We start from the raw sequence: 14,733 nt of genomic DNA, 5'->3' as shown, positions 1-14,733 counted from the left end.
GGTATCGAGCATGCGACAATAAAAGCAAACAAACAAATCGCATTTTCACAAACATAAACTAAAATAAACAAAAATATGAGCGATGCAGAAGATAAAACAAAGAATGAGGCCTCGACAACAAAGGTAGTCTTCAAGAAGTCCTCGCGCAAGAATCTGCGACAACGCAAGAGCTCCGATGACGAGGAAAAAGAGGAACAGTAAGTAGAAGCATCAAAAATCAATTCGGCTACAATGTTAATTCCTCCCCAGAATAACCCTGGATGAGATTAAGGAGCGCCAACGTCTGCGCCAGCGTCCAAATGGTGTCAGCCTTGTGGGTCTGGCGCTCGGCAAAAAGATCGCTCCTGAGGAGGAGTTGGCCATAAAGGACCCCTTCAATGTGAAAACTGGTGGCCTGGTCAACATGGCGACACTGAAATCTGGCAAAATGAAGGAAGCCGAAGATCCCTACGATGTGGGCATTGGCACACAGTTCTCCGCTGAGACGAACAAGCGTGATGAAGACGAAGAAATGATGAAATACATCGAGCTAGAGCTGCAGAAACGCAAGGGCGGCGGCACAGATGCAGCAGACAACGACGACGATGTGAATAAATACCTAACACCCGAAGACGCGGCACTGTATGCCCTGCCTGACCACTTGCGGCAATCGTCCACGCACAGATCCGAAGAGATGTTGTCCAATCAAATGCTAAACGGCATTCCCGAGGTAGACCTGGGCATTCAGGCCAAGATCTGCAATATTGAGGCCACGGAGGATGCCAAACAGAAGCTATTGCAGGATGCCAAGAACAAGAAGGACGGACCTTCGCAGTTTGTGCCCACGAATATGGCTGTCAACTTTATGCAGCACAATCGCTGTAAGTACAAATCTTTTTCGATTGAACTTCACATATAAATCTCTGGCTATTGAATGCAGTCAACATCGAGGAGAACAGCGAACAGCGTAGACGCAAACGTGAGGAGAGGGAGGGCAAAAAAACAGCCTCGAATCAAACAGGTCCCAATGGTGTAAAGCGTGCGACCGATGACTATCATTACGACAAGTTCAGGAAACAATTCCGCAGATATTAAAGGTAAAATGGTTTCAATTAAAACTTTTATTGTCCAAATAATTTACAAACTATATTTATAACGAAATAGAAGAATTGCGTGTTCAGTCACCTGAAAAAAAGAAACAACCTTGATTAGTCATCATAATTCTCGTAAGCTCTTTAAAATAGGTTACAACATTTTATCAGTAAGAGAAATTAATTTCAAAGCTACGAATGACTGAAGCTCAATGAGATTCCTACTCGTAAAATCATCACAAAGATTCGAATGAATGGGATATTTTAAACTTTACACACCTTTTGGGAGATATTCCATCCAAGCAGTCACATTTTGGGGAATCTGTAATCTAGAAAGAATATTTTGATTAGATGGGGAATTACATAAAACAATTTTGCATTGCAAATAATAGAATCAGTAGAGATTAAGTTTATTTCATGGCAACGAATGACTGAAGCTCAGTGAGATTCCTACTCGTAAAATCATCATAGCATAACATTTTCTATGGATGTTAAATGGGCATAGTACACACCTTTTAGAAACGAAACGTCTGGATGCCAAGGAACAACTTTGGAAGAACTAAAAGAAATAGAAAATTCTTTAATTAGATGGGTGCACAATTACAAAATCAATTTGTTATTACTATTGGTAATAATCAGAAAGTTAAATTGATTTCAAAGCAACGAATGACTGAAGCTCAGTGAGATTCCTACGATAAATCATCAGAAAGGGGATATATTCTCTGTTGCTGAAACTCTTAAATAATTACCTTTTATGGTGGTGGTTTATCAGAATAGGTTATTCCCAATGCATCTGCAAAGAAATATATTGTTAATAATGGGTACAATAATTAGGTTCGGGTAACAACTCACCTTTGTTGATGGGGGGCTCCAGGCTGATGTCTGAAATTAATCTCTGAAAAACATAAGAAAACCCACAGAGACCCAGAATGAAGCAAGTGAATGGTATCTTTTTGAGTGGTTTTTATTATACCCAGACGACAACTTAGAAACGTTCATCCTCGCTCTGTCAGCTTAGTTATTATTTTGTTTATAGAACACAATTCTATGTAGAAATGTAGAACGCGATGCACGTTCCCCACACTTTGCTTGTTTATATGATGCCGATCTTGTTGGCAATATCCAGAGCATCGTAGTCGCGCGCCAGGCGCACATAAGCCTTCTTCTGACCATCGGGCCTGATCAGAACATTCACCTTGGCCACCTTGATGTCGTAGAGCTTGCGCACTGCGGCACGCACGTGGTTCTTGTTGGCGCGCAGGTGTGTAAGGAAGACCAGGGTGTTGTTGTCCTCGATCTTCTTCATGGCTGCTTCCGTGGTCAAGGGGTACTTGATGATGTTGTAAGCATCCATGCGGTTCCTGGTGGGCACCGACTTCCTGGGGTACTTGGGGTTGCGGGGCAGCTTCAGGGTCGTGGGACGACGGAAGTGCACGTTGGTGCGGACCTTGCGGGTACGGGTACCGAAAGCGCCCTTGATGATCTACAAAATTCAGAAAAGAGCAGGGGGTTTAGCCAAAAGTTGACCAAAAGTAAATGTTTCTAACGAACTCACCTTCTTCTGGACCTTCTTGGCGTTCAGCAGAGCAACAGCCTTGGCCTTAGCAGTGCCCTTGGCGGGCTTAGCACCAACCTTGCCTGCCTTCTTTGCCTTGGCAGCAGCGCGAGCCTTGGCCGAGAGCTTGGCCAGCACCGACTGTGGCTTCTTGCCGGCAGCGAGCTTCTTCTTAGCATCCTTGGCCTTTGGCTTGGCCTTGGTTGCCAGCTTCTTCACGGCTGTGGGCTTCTTGACAGCAGCGGTAGCTGGCTTCTTGGCAGGAGCAGCCGCCTTCTTGGGAGCAGCAGCAGCGGGCTTGGCAGCCGCTGGTGCCTCCTTCTTGGCAGCAGCTGGCGCCGCAGCCTTCTTCTGCTCTGGCTTCTTATCGCCAGGCTTGGCTGCAAGCAGAACACCAAATTGTATTGATTAGTAAACATCTCCAAATGTGATACACACACAAAGTTAGGTTAAGCCTGATCTATCATCTATCAGCACCGAAGCAAGCGTTGTCGTGGTCTATTCCAAATTTCTGCTAGCAATTACACTATGAATTAATGTTGAACAAATTTAGCAAGCACTACAATCACTGGGCAAGCTCGCATACACTTTGTCCATTGTTTGCCGTGGTTGGACGCAGCCACACCGCACGTGGCGAAAACATGGCGATACATTTCAACTCATTTTTGCCATAAATTCGTAATTTTATGCACATTTTCGTATTTCTGATTATATTCCTTGCTTTTGCGCTGCTTTTGGTGAATAATCCACACATTTTTAGTTGATTTTTATATGAAAAAACCTTACCGGATTTCTCGGTTGGCTTTTTGGGTGGCATTTCTACGAGAAAAAGAAATGAAAAGGAAAACCGAGGGGCGATTGTCAAAAAGCGGAAGCGTGTTTTGACAGTAGCGCGGCCAGATCGCTCAAAATGTGGGCTTAACAGCACTCTAGCTGCGCGCAACAGCACTTAATGTTGCGTTTAACAGCACGCTAAATTGTGCGCTTAACAGCACTTAACGTTTGTGCGCGCAACAGAACAAAAACGATCGCGCTGTTAAAATTAATTCAGTAGAGACAAACATTATTAAATGTTCGTACTCTATTTAAATATAATTTTACATGAAAACAAGGGCTGGCGAGAAACTTTGAAATATTCCGGCATTAAAGATTGCATATATCCAGATTTTCATGTTAGAGTGTGATTCGAAACGTGGCTCCATCTTGAGATTTTGAAGCGAAGCTCTGGACAAGGGTATATTATTTAAATGAGATGGTATATTTTGGTATACTTTTTAGGGGCGTGCGGTTTATTATATCGATAAATCAGCGGTCAGTTATAATTTGTAATCTAATAAGTTTTAATTAAATAAGCTAAGGGCTAGCAAGCACATCCACTTTTTTGTCTTGAGAAGCGACTGCTGAAATAGCTACGTAAATCTGCAAGAATAATATAGTAAGGTCAATGCTTTGTTGTGTTTAAATGAAAATTGTTACCAAATGTTTGCGATTTCACAGATGGCAGCGTCGCTTGCCCCCGTGCTGTGTGTTTGAGGGATCCCATCTGCTGATTCACCACCTCCTCAAAGGCCAATGCAGCAAGCCGTTGGAACAGTTCCGTCACCTTGAACCCGGAACGCGCGGAAACGGACCAATATTCGGCCTGAAGTTCGGCGGCGGCCATGCCCGCCAAGCGCTCCATTCGGATGAATTCCTCCTTTGTCTTTGAGGTAAATATTATTATTATTTATTTGTACTAGAATTTAGTTCTGCTCACCAAGAGATCTGCCTTTGTGCCCACTAGAAAGACCAATGGTCTGTGGCTTGTATTGTAGTTGAGTGCGCTGGCCAGCCATTTCTTGGCCGATTCCAGGGTATCGCGTCTCGACATGTCATAGGTCACCACAATAACTAAAGGAAGTTCGATCTTAAAGGCAGTAAATTATGGGTTTCTGTACATACCACTTGCATTGCGATAATAAGCGCCAGCGATGCACTTGAAGCGCTCCTGTCCGGCCGTATCCCACCTGGAAACGAAGCAGAAATTTAAATAAAGGAGCGACAGGGGAGAGGTGCCCCACATACATCTCCAGGCAGTAATTGTGACCAAGGATATTGAAGTTCTCCAGCTCAAAGTCCACACCAATTGTTGCCTTGTAGTTGGACTGGAACTTGTCATAGCAGAAGCTAAAAACCAAAAGATTGAACACCTTCCATGGCATGGACTTTGTTTCTGCACTCACCGATTGGCTATGGCCGTCTTGCCCACGGAGCAGTCGCCCACAAAGATGACCTTGCAGGGCCGAAACTTTGGCTTGTGTGGCAGCTCCAGATGATAGCGCACCTGTGGGGCAAAATCCTTCTCTCTGCTAAGCGGCGTCTGTGCGGGACTGTAGGCCGGTGGCAGGTTTCGGATTGTCGTCCGTGGATCGTGCATTGTAGCCGTGGGAGAAACGGGCAGTTGCCGTAGCAGTTGAGGCATTGTTAACGTTTCTATTTCAACTAAACAGCGCGACGACAGCCCACAGTTATCGTCATCGACTGCGCCACAAAACCACAAACTACGCCGCTTGAACTTGGTGCCTATGATATGCTCAAGGTACTCGTGGCTATCTTACACCCCGAGCTGTGATTTGCATTGTAAATGCAGGTAGGTGCCTGATAAGAGCAACCAAAACGAGGCTTACTTCATGGCAACCCAAGGCAAATGCTACAAATGGGAGCTTCTTTATTCACTCATAATTATACGCCTTTGGCTGTTTGCTGCCAGCGGGATAGCCAAAGTGGCCGACACTCTTCACCTGCTGCCGTAGATCGGGTTCCATGGCCAGCGCCTTGAAAATGGCTCGCTTCAGCTGCTTGTACTGAAAGTGCGGTGGAAAAGGCATGTCCTCAAACGAAAGCATCAGCAGATTACCAGCCTCATTGCCCACCGCCAAAGAGCGACCACAGTGGGCAAAACTAAAAGATCATCCATCGATCAATGAACAAATTCAACGAACTTTTAAAGCACGCACCGAAAAGTTGTGTAGAAGATGTTGGCATCTATTGTGGTCGAGGACACGGGCTTCAGCGTGCTGTTGCGCAGATCCCAAATGTCCACGGTGCTGCGGCTGAGCGAGACCAATATGGTGGAGTGGGTGCGACTCCAGCGTGCGCAGTGCACGGGCGACAGATGGTGGCGCAACGTGATGATCGGCGAGAGGATGCCAGCCAGCCAAATGCGTATGCACCTGAGGCAGAAACCAAAATAAGCAAAGTCGGAAGATCACTTCAGAGATTCACGCCTCACCAGTCGCTGCCGCAGGTGAGGTACATCTTAGGGGACCACGGCGAGAACTCCATGCCCATGGCCGGGCCATCGTGCACCTGCCGCTGCTCCAGATGCTGCAGCGGATAGTTGGTGGAGTATTTGTAGAGCGTTCCCTCGTCTGTGAGGACATAGTAGATGTCCGCCTGCACCGGATCCAGCACCAGTTCGAGGCACTGCGGATGTCGATTGGCCAGCAGCGAGGCCGCTGGCACCGGACGATCGATCTTAATGCCCTCCAGCTCACCCTCGGCTCGCTGCAGACGCTGCTGTTCGAAGCCCAGCAGATGGGGACTGCTGATCAGGCGATACTTGGTGACGGCGCCCGCCCGGGATATGGCCAGGAAGGGTGTAATCATGGCCGGGCCACCCACCTGATCGGGTGCTTTCCGAATCCACCTGATGGCCGTCACAGGCTCAAAGTGCGGCGAAGTGCTGCGATGGGAAATGGCCAGCGGCGGCTGCTCCGGCTGCGAGATATTGCGTACCTCGACGCTGCCATCATGTAGGCCGATGGCCAGCAGCTGTGGAGCTGATGGCGAGAACTCCACAGTGACCACTGGCACCTCGTAGTTGAAGCAGCGTTCGGGATTCACGGGATTCTTGATGTTCCACACGTAGACGTAGCCGCAGCGCGGCAAGCGGGACATCTTGGCATGGCTATAGACGCCATAAGCCACGGCCATAATGTCGCCGTTGCTGGGACAAAAGCTCACGTCGCTCACCGCTTGATGGGCCTTGGGTAGCGCAGAGGGTGAACTCAGGCGCCACAGAAGACCCAAACGGTACTTGAACTTGACATCCTCGGCCAGCGGATCGGGCAGCGACATGTTCCGGTATCGCCGCTGCTGCGGCTCGTACACATTGCTCGCCAGGATGCGCATGGTCAGCATGAGGGCCAGCTTGAAGTTGGGCAGACTGTTGATGGCCACAAACTGGTCCACACCGCCCACGCGGTATGTTGTGACCTCCATGTTCTGGGCGCCCTGCACCTGCACACTCGTCGTGGACGCCTCCAGGTCCTTGTACGTGTCGAACATCTCAAAGTTGGACACATACGAGCCTATCTGCTCGGTGGTCAGGCGCTCCGTGTTCACCAGGCGCGACTTCTTCAGCGCCGTAATGGTTTGAGTGTCCGAGTCGACGGTGCGTCGGGACTTGTCCGTGCCCGCCAGCAGCTCCTCGTACCGCAGATTATCCTCCAGCACCAGTCGACCCTCCTCGGTGTCCGCCAGGGCCGTCATGCTGTGACGCTCGAACAACACCACGGTGGGCGTCTTGCGCAGCAGCACCTTAATGAAGGGCGTGGCAGCTGGTTTGGCCGACTTGCGGGACCTTTCCGAAGGTGCAGCAGCAGAGCCAGGAGTATAAGTCTCTGGGATAGATTTCGGCTGTGGCTTCTCCTCGCCCAGATGCAGCTTGTAGAGATTGATCTGAAATGGAGCTGAGGGTGAGGCTATCCTTCAGCGATTTTTCCACTTACCCCCAGAGCAATGTCGTCCAGCGAAGCCCGCATCACGCATTTGGTGCGATACTCGGGCGTACGCAGTTTCTGCATCTGCTGCTGCTCCGCCACGGAAGTCCTCATCAGCGGGTGATTACGGATTTCCCGGCTCAGCTGCTCGAAATCCGCAGTGCGATAATCCTTCTTCAGTGTGCGGGACATTTTTTGTTAATGGGAGAGCTCAGACCAGCGTTGGCGCTTCCTCAAGTTGTTTGTGTGGATGATGACATGGCAACGCATCGTTGCCACAACTACCACGCGCCGATTGCATTGTGCCTGTTGCAAGATGGAATTTCATTAGCCATCTTACACATTACAGCATCTATCGGTGGTGCATCCATAAATATTTATAGCATTTTCAAAAGCACGCAACCACGATGCATAATAAGAGGTTGGAAAGTGGCAGTGGAATGATTACAATGTATGGATACACTTACTTTAATAAATTTGTATGTTTAAATATGCATATTTGGGAGGGAAGATCCTTAAACTTAATTTTGTAAGCCAACCGCCATAGAGTGACCGTTTTGCACATTTCTCTCTTCCTCTTTCATAATCCTTAACGCGATCCCCACGACTGCATTTGATCTATTGTGAATGGACAACAGCAAGAACAGCATCAACAGTTTTTTAATTTCAACTGCTCAACAAAAATACTCTCCAAGAAAAGATCATATGAAATATCCAGACAGACCCCAAATAACACGTATGTTGACACATCCAATCAAAATGACCGCTTCCTATCTTCGTTCCTAATTTCTTTCCTTTCCACGTTTCACATGGCTGCAGTCACAACAACACCATCTACCGTCTACCGTGAATGGACCACTACACAAATTTCCGCGCGAAGCCGAACGAAAAATTGCTAGTGCTTTGACCTGTCGCAAGAAAAACACTCTACACTCCACTCGAAAAAGCAGAGGCCAAAAAGCAAAGAAAAAAACAATTCAAATGAAATTTGTATTCCAATTAGACGCGTTCCAAAGCAATTTGCCCGGACCAAGGCATTAGAAAAAGGGTCTTTAATTCCGCCACAGCGGCTGACAATGGCCAAAAGATGGAACAGAGGAAGAAGTACTTTGATGTGTGTCCACACACACACTCACACACATGTGCACACTCATATCTGTAAGTAGAAGTCGAAAAAGAAGTTGTTTTATGTTAATTTGCCTTTATGCTTCGCTACGCTGATTCGCTTAATGAACAGACTGCGGCAGAAGCAGCGAACCGGCAGCGGTGAGCCAAGTGCAATATGTCAAATAGAGAGCCAACCGTCCGCATGATGAGGAAGAAGTTTACTCCAGCATGGGGGCTTCGGGCTCCACTCTCCAGTGCATGTTGGTCTGGTCAGCTTAGCAGCAGGCGGCAGGAACAGCTCAGTCAACGCATCAAAGCGTTAAGCAATAAAAGTGCAGGCAAACAAGAGCAACAAAAGCCAGAAACGCTTCCCGACTATCCGACTGCCAGCTTTGCGTGCATTATGAACTTTTGCACGAGCCAGCGCTCACCTGTTGTTGTTACACATTTTTTTGGCCCACAGCCCAAGACGACAGCCGAGGCAGCAGTAACAATGCAGTCGGCAAAATTCACTGAACCGCCACCAACGCAACGCAACGCTGGCGGTGACGTCAGCGTCGGCAGCAACGGAGACTTCACTGTTGCCAGCGTGCACACACTGAATAAATGTGGAAATATTTGTATTAAGATTTAATAATATTTGAGGTAAGTTTTAATTGGTAATGAGGTGTTATAAATGACTGAAAATTTATAAAATTTTCATTCCTTGACCCGCAGACCACCGACAGCAATGGAAGTAGAAGAAAAACTGCAGTTGGTAACTTGAAGGGGGTAAGTTATATTATCTATTAATTGCTGGAAATAATTGACAAACCATTCCAACACATCTTGGGATCATCCTCCTAAACACGTTCATAAAGTATATTTTTACGAACATCTAATTGTCCCCCGCACGCCCTCCAAACCCATAAACATTTATGTTCAGTCTATGGTTCATCTCGATCGGGCCTATCAGGTTGGGCCGTGCCCTTAAGTTGCATTCTTCTTTATAGTTCATTCATTCACATAAGTTTTTACACCTGTTTAATGCCTCTACTGGCCCCAATGTGCGCTGGGCGACGTCGGCAGTGACGCGGACGGGAACGTAAACGCCAACGGCGACGCTGGCAGTCCGCAGTCGGCGCAACTGTTTGGTGTAACATATTTTCTTTTTCATTTTTTATTGTACCACGGAGCTCCGCAGCGGAGCACGATAGTAGCAGGGCCCAGACTGGCTTAAACGCCAAGCTCATATTTATACTTTTTTTTCGTAACAAAAACCGACTTTTTATTCGTTAATTAACCGTCGTGCGGGGCAGAAGTGTTTTGGCTGTGGCTCTGGCTTCAGGTCTTTGGGCGTGAAAACCGCTTAACGGAAGCTCTTGCGGAAACTTGCGGCGGCGGGGACGGGTCCCACAATTGAGTCCACTGTCCCACCAGATGACACATGACACTTTGACTTTGACAAAAACAAATCGAAAACGCTGCTGCTAAAGAAGAAGAAGCAGAAGACGTAGGGAAAAAAGGAGAAACACCTGAGCTAATCGCTCCACATTGAGCATAACTTTCTTGAAACGCCGGCCGCTCTGTCGCTGCCACTGCTCATGTGTTGCTGTGTTTGTGTGTGTGAGTGAGCGCAGTCATAATTTGTGTCGCGCACCACTTTCGGTCGCTGAAGCTCGGTCTTGGTCTTGGTCTCGCTCTCGGTCTCGGCTCTGCCCTCGTCGACTGCAGACTGCAGTTACAGTTGCATTTGAACCCGGCGCGTGCTTGTGCTTGGACGACTTGTCGCCCGCTCCATTCTGTCCCATTCCCAGGGTGTGATTATTCGAAGGTGGCGTGTGCTCAGTGAATGACTCAAGAATGTGTCTAGTGCCGTGCCGGTGTAACATTGAGTGATTCGAAGTTTATGTTAATCAGTGCCGATCCGCGCGATTCGATTTGCTTTCCATAATTAATTCGAGCTCTGTCAAATGTTAACAGCATTTCGCAATAAACAAAAAAACACCCGCATAACCCTAAACGTGTTCACCTAACGAAACTAATCAACGATCTTATCAATCGGACAACAAATTCAATCAGCGAAATGTTGTTTTGGAAACGCCTTCGTCGTACCCCCAATGCTGCAACACTCACAGACGACTCTCGGCGCAGTAAGTTTTTATAAAAATATATGAATGTGTAAGGGAACGCCTCCCGCCCACATGGCGCCCATCCAAAATAATTTGGAAAGAAAGAAAAATTGATTTTTGGTTGGTCAGGTGGATATTGGTTTTGGTTTCGAATATTTCTCGGCTTGGGCCACACGAAATCTCATCTCATTTGCATAATTTGCATCTTAAAAATTATTTCTGTTTCGGTTGCTGGTTTGTTGTTGTTTTTGACTGGTTTTTATTGATTTGATTTTGAGATTTTGTGATTCCCGTCTCGACCTCCCCAGGCAGACCCAGTGCCCAATATCCATGCCCCTTGATCGCAGCCCATGTCGCCGCATAATAAATAACCAAGACACATTTTATCACCTACAAAATAACACAAACCCTAGGCCTGAAGCCTCAAGTCTCCTCCAAGCCAGACAAATATAAATGAGAGCGAGAGCAAGACCCAACCCTATCTATTCCATTCACTGGAATGAATAATATCTTCTATCTGCTCATTATACGAATTCTCACAGACCTGACGCACATCTCTGCTCGATCTCTTTAGTGAATGATGCTTGCCAAAAAGATTTATGAATGGATTTAATGTGCTTAACATAATTATGCATATCGCAGAGACGGCCAGAAGATAATATCTTACTATTCGTGGGGCAAGATAGGAAAAGAGTTGCTATGGAAAGCTCCAAAACGCTATCAATAAAGGAATATTCTCCTAAAGATTGCATACTGATTTCAGTGCTCAGGTGTCACAACAGATTTGTCCCAATGGCCAACGAGGTGTAGCGGCCAAGTGCCAGCGCCATTCCATCAGCAGATTCCCTTTACTTTTTCAGATGTGGTTGCGCCTGCGCTTCTCCCATTTCATTTCTGCTCCATAACTTTGCACCTAAGTGCCGCCGACTATGTGTCTGAGCCGATGATGGTTGAGACTCTGCCGCCGACTCTCCCCTGTCTCCGTGCGTCTGGCAAGCCCGCGTTCTTGGGTTTTTATTTTGGTGAACATGACTTTGACTTGTGGTAATTTGATGTTAATGACAATCATCAGCCGAGGGACACAGCCAGCACCAACAGCCGCAGCCGCAGCCACAGTCACAGCAGTGGTTAGACATCGACACCACCAACAAGTAAACAAGTAGAAGAACCCCCAACTCCTCGGGTCCAAGAGCACGCTTAACACGATTCTGGGAGATCTCTCCGAGTCGTCTGCCTGCCTGCCAGCCACAGAGACATTTTTATGTGCGTTCCGTTTCCAAAAGTCGTGGCCCATAATCGGCTTAGACATAGGTCGTCTCTCCTCCCCCTCTTTTCACTCCTGTTGCGTTCCGGCGTTGACACTTTTGGCTATTGAGTCCATTTAGGCATTCGTGTTATTAGTTCGTGGCCAGGGTCTTCTGTTTTTCCACTATCCGCTATCCTCCACTATCCTCCCCTATCCCCCATTCCCTATAAACTAGCTTGTTTTATGGCTTTTCGTTTGCTGCACAGTGCGATATCAAACGAGAAGGGACGTGTGAGACGCTTCTTACGCGTCACAACTTTTATACCCGGCACTCAGTACTACATCTGCAACTTAGCGGTTATTTGTCAAATTTTACATTTTTTCTTCATCTGTCATCTACATCAACAACACTACTCACGCCAACACGCTCCTTTAGCTCGCCACCCTCCCCTATAGACACACACTGCAGAGTCGCGGCAGAGTCAGCGGCAGAGGCAGCGGCAGCGGCAGAGGCAGCGGCAGAGGCAGTGACGTGTCAGGGGCCAGGCCATAAACAGCGCGAAGCAGAGTGTGAATGCTGCGGGACGGGGTGGGTTTGGCCACTGAAAATTAATTTCTTCATTGTGGCTATAATAATGATCCAATCGTATCCCAATTTGGTGATCTGATAGATATGGTAATTCCCTACGGAATGGCGTTTTTAGTTTTCTGCTATCTTCAAAATTGTAGATTTGGGAGGTTTTCGCCCTTTTGCGGAGGCGGAAGGGGCGTGGCTCATTTTGAAATACACTTGTAACAGTGTGAGCATACAGAAGTCTGGATGCAAAATTTGGTGGCTCTAGCTCTTATAGTCTCTGAGTACTAGGCGCTCATCAGGACGGACAGACGGACAGACGGACAGACGGACAGACGGACAGACGGACAGACGGACAGACGGACAGACAGACAGACAGACAGAGACTCGGCTATTGATGCTGATCAAGAATATATATACTTTATGGGGTCGGAAACGTTTCCTTCTGTGCGTTACATACAACCGTTATGTGCACAAATACAATATACCCTATTTACTCTTCGAGTACCGGGTATAAAAATGAGTTCAGCGTTTTGTTGTGACACTTTAATGGGTTTATGGGAGTGGGAGAGCGAGAGAGACACCATCTTCTGACCCTTTTCCAGATGGTTATCAATGTTACAAAATAGTTTTCGATTATTCAGCAGAAAATTGTAAACAGTTTTTAGAGTTTTTAGAGTTGCGTTATACTATTTAGCTCTGTTTATGGCAAATGTTGTTGTTGTCTTAATTCCCATAAATTCCATTTGTAGATCTTTCACTTAACCCATTCCCTCACCCACCACACACAAACACATAAACACTCCACCACTTGCTGTGATTTCTGCGCTCTCTCCCTCTGTACATTCCCGCACATTGTCTGAGGGGGATTCGGGGTCGTCTCGAAAATCGTCTGCAAATTGCTCATAAATTACATGAAAAACCGTCGCAATGCCAAAAGCCTGCACCTACACCATCATTATCAGCTTGTAAATAAAAAGACTTTATCAATCGTTAAGCCCCAAGCGGAATATAACCGCAGCATGTCCAGGGTCCAGGGTCGTGGCAGACAGAGGGACCGGACCGAGGGCCCGAGCAAAGATTTTGGCCCCGAAAGCCAACTCTCTCACCTAATAACATAAAAGTTATCTGAGAGGGAGAGAGCACAAGAAGGCAGGACGAGGCTGGAGCTGGAGCTGAAGCTGAAGCTGATGCTGCAAGATGAAGGTGGATCCCCCGAACTGAAGTACAAATATTTTTATTTATGATTTTACAGATCAGCATATTGCTCAATAATTTTACCGCAACACAGGAACAAAATAACTTTCAAATTATGATTATCCCCCCAACCCACTCTCCTCTACCGTATCCAGGCAGATGGATCGAATCCTCTCGCTTAAGTGCACCAATTTTGAAATTATTATTGCCGGCTGCGTATGCAGATAATCGTGACCTGATAGAAGGGGGAAACCCCTTTGCAATAATTCAACTTAAAACCGAAATTCCAATGCAAAGAGTTCTCCAAGAGCTCTGATGTTCCTATGGAGATGGCTGGAGATGGCGTTTGTAGATTATTGGATAACTGATGGAGCTTTTATTTAATTACTCTATTTGTGATAGTTTTGGGTCAAGATCTTGGGGAGAACTTGGGGCCCTATGATCCATCTCTGGGTCGCCGGGTATTTGGGGCAGCGTTAATATTTTCCCATAAATTATTTGGGGGCTAAGAGAAAATTGCTTTAAAATTTATGGGGCTCCGTGTGCCAGTGGTGGATCTTCCATGCTTCGTACAGGGCAGCATCTTACACGCTGATTTGGGCCTTTTTTTTTGGTTTCTTTTGCAATTTATGTGCCAGCCATGAGAACAGGTAAAGCGGCGACCTGGTGGTGGTGCTTTATGCCTTTTATACGTGGACTGCAATGATATCCACAGCATAACGTGTTTCCCCCCCTGCGTCCTGCAAGTGGGCGGACCTTGGAAAGTTCGCACGATTGATGATCGACTGACTCTTCGACTGCAGCCCCAACTCCAAGTGCGAGTCGGATTCAGACTTGAACTTGGGTGAGCGACTGTCGGTCGTCGCTGGGCAGTTCCGATGACGCCGTCCTGTCACCGCACTGACATCGCCGTTTATGTAATTACACGCTCGCCGATCCGCTCGATTCGTCGGATCCGCCGCACCGCGCTTATCACAAAGTGATCGCGATCGCACACACCGCTACACACAAATACATGTTCGTCTCCTGCTACGGCTCCCCAGCTTGTAATTATTTTCTACTTAATCTTCATCACATGTGAAACATGTCGAAAAGTTAAGCGTACGGTAT

The 14,733-nt window shown here is 47.1% G+C and overlaps 5 protein-coding genes, 2 long non-coding RNA genes and 3 other non-coding genes across 10 annotated transcripts in view; 4 read left to right on the top strand and 6 right to left on the bottom strand.

Annotated features, from left to right (window-relative positions):
* Positions 1–9: 9 nt before the first annotated feature.
* On the top strand, positions 10–1,178 carry LOC117893931 (telomere length and silencing protein 1 homolog). The gene is made up of 3 exons (XM_034800714.1): positions 10–197; positions 250–860; positions 920–1,178. Exons 1-3 carry the CDS (start codon positions 76–78, stop codon positions 1,072–1,074), a joined length of 888 nt encoding a protein of 295 aa, XP_034656605.1. The 5' UTR covers positions 10–75; the 3' UTR covers positions 1,075–1,178.
* A 49-nt stretch (positions 1,179–1,227) lies between these two features.
* Positions 1,228–1,322, bottom strand: LOC117895901. Its single transcript, XR_004648976.1, has one exon. It is a non-coding gene; the product is annotated as a small nucleolar RNA Me28S-Am2634 (small nucleolar RNA).
* A 132-nt stretch (positions 1,323–1,454) lies between these two features.
* On the bottom strand, positions 1,455–1,550 carry LOC117895900. Its single transcript, XR_004648975.1, has one exon. It is a non-coding gene; the product is annotated as a small nucleolar RNA Me28S-Am2634 (small nucleolar RNA).
* A 141-nt stretch (positions 1,551–1,691) lies between these two features.
* LOC117895902 lies at positions 1,692–1,788 on the bottom strand. Its single transcript, XR_004648977.1, has one exon. It is a non-coding gene; the product is annotated as a small nucleolar RNA Me28S-Am2634 (small nucleolar RNA).
* Positions 1,789–2,018: 230 nt separating this feature from the next.
* On the bottom strand, positions 2,019–3,540 carry LOC117893932 (60S ribosomal protein L23a). The gene is made up of 3 exons (XM_034800715.1): positions 3,412–3,540; positions 2,626–3,005; positions 2,019–2,553 (listed from the first exon to the last, which is right to left on the bottom strand). The coding sequence occupies exons 1-3, from the start codon at positions 3,440–3,442 to the stop codon at positions 2,164–2,166; spliced, it is 801 nt and encodes a 266-aa protein (XP_034656606.1). The 5' UTR covers positions 3,443–3,540; the 3' UTR covers positions 2,019–2,163.
* A 347-nt stretch (positions 3,541–3,887) lies between these two features.
* On the bottom strand, positions 3,888–5,120 carry LOC117894892 (ras-related protein Rab-34). The gene is made up of 6 exons (XM_034802175.1): positions 4,848–5,120; positions 4,690–4,791; positions 4,567–4,631; positions 4,382–4,515; positions 4,102–4,327; positions 3,888–4,044 (listed from the first exon to the last, which is right to left on the bottom strand). The coding sequence occupies exons 1-6, from the start codon at positions 5,084–5,086 to the stop codon at positions 3,986–3,988; spliced, it is 825 nt and encodes a 274-aa protein (XP_034658066.1). The 5' UTR covers positions 5,087–5,120; the 3' UTR covers positions 3,888–3,985.
* On the top strand, positions 3,974–4,745 carry LOC117894893. The gene is made up of 3 exons (XR_004648892.1): positions 3,974–4,060; positions 4,123–4,334; positions 4,409–4,745. It is a non-coding gene; the product is annotated as an uncharacterized LOC117894893 (long non-coding RNA).
* Positions 5,121–5,307: 187 nt separating the features above from the next.
* Positions 5,308–7,879, bottom strand: LOC117894891 (WD repeat-containing protein 78). The gene is made up of 4 exons (XM_034802174.1): positions 7,398–7,879; positions 5,897–7,347; positions 5,622–5,837; positions 5,308–5,565 (listed from the first exon to the last, which is right to left on the bottom strand). Exons 1-4 carry the CDS (start codon positions 7,578–7,580, stop codon positions 5,337–5,339), a joined length of 2,079 nt encoding a protein of 692 aa, XP_034658065.1. The 5' UTR covers positions 7,581–7,879; the 3' UTR covers positions 5,308–5,336.
* A 165-nt stretch (positions 7,880–8,044) lies between these two features.
* On the top strand, positions 8,045–9,098 carry LOC117893846. The gene is made up of 3 exons (XR_004648821.1): positions 8,045–8,124; positions 8,208–8,546; positions 8,626–9,098. It is a non-coding gene; the product is annotated as an uncharacterized LOC117893846 (long non-coding RNA).
* A 1,005-nt stretch (positions 9,099–10,103) lies between these two features.
* The window catches only part of LOC117893893, a 41,265-nt gene continuing 36,635 nt past the window's right edge, over positions 10,104–14,733 (top strand). Inside the window, exon 1 of the mRNA XM_034800670.1 lies at positions 10,104–10,627. Within this exon, the coding sequence (XP_034656561.1) occupies positions 10,561–10,627 (67 nt within the window). The 5' untranslated portion in view covers positions 10,104–10,560. The remainder of the gene's footprint in view (positions 10,628–14,733) is intronic.

Source organism: Drosophila subobscura, chromosome J (assembly GCF_008121235.1).
Source record: "Drosophila subobscura isolate 14011-0131.10 chromosome J, UCBerk_Dsub_1.0, whole genome shotgun sequence".
Lineage (NCBI taxonomy): Eukaryota > Metazoa > Arthropoda > Insecta > Diptera > Drosophilidae > Drosophila > Drosophila subobscura.
The sequence above is the reverse complement of the archived record's forward strand: the minus strand, read 5'-3'. Positions and strand labels throughout refer to the sequence as shown.

Bases quoted from the DNA above. Each gene is read 5' to 3' on its own strand.
- LOC117893931 (XM_034800714.1), top strand. From the start codon at position 76: ATGAGCGATGCAGAAGATAAAACAAAGAATGAGGCCTCGACAACAAAG. The intron at 198-249 runs GTAAGTAGAAGC...ATTCCTCCCCAG, and splicing joins GACGAGGAAAAAGAGGAACA to AATAACCCTGGATGAGATTA. The intron at 861-919 runs GTAAGTACAAAT...TATTGAATGCAG, and splicing joins CTTTATGCAGCACAATCGCT to TCAACATCGAGGAGAACAGC.
- LOC117894891 (XM_034802174.1), bottom strand. From the start codon at position 7,580: ATGTCCCGCACACTGAAGAAGGATTATCGCACTGCGGATTTCGAGCAG. The intron at 7,348-7,397 runs GTAAGTGGAAAA...GCTCCATTTCAG, and splicing joins TGGACGACATTGCTCTGGGG to ATCAATCTCTACAAGCTGCA. The intron at 5,838-5,896 runs GTGAGGCGTGAA...TTTCTGCCTCAG, and splicing joins CTCACCTGCGGCAGCGACTG to GTGCATACGCATTTGGCTGG.
- LOC117893932 (XM_034800715.1), bottom strand. From the start codon at position 3,442: ATGCCACCCAAAAAGCCAACCGAGAAATCCG. The intron at 3,006-3,411 runs GTAAGGTTTTTT...TTCTGCTTGCAG, and splicing joins AAAGCCAACCGAGAAATCCG to CCAAGCCTGGCGATAAGAAG. The intron at 2,554-2,625 runs GTGAGTTCGTTA...TGAATTTTGTAG, and splicing joins CCAAGAAGGTCCAGAAGAAG to ATCATCAAGGGCGCTTTCGG.
- LOC117894892 (XM_034802175.1), bottom strand. From the start codon at position 5,086: ATGCCTCAACTGCTACGGCAACTGCCCGTTTCTCCCACGGCTACAATG. The intron at 4,792-4,847 runs GTGAGTGCAGAA...TTTGGTTTTTAG, and splicing joins AAGACGGCCATAGCCAATCG to CTTCTGCTATGACAAGTTCC. The intron at 4,516-4,566 runs GTATGTACAGAA...AACTTCCTTTAG, and splicing joins TTATTATCGCAATGCAAGTG to TTATTGTGGTGACCTATGAC.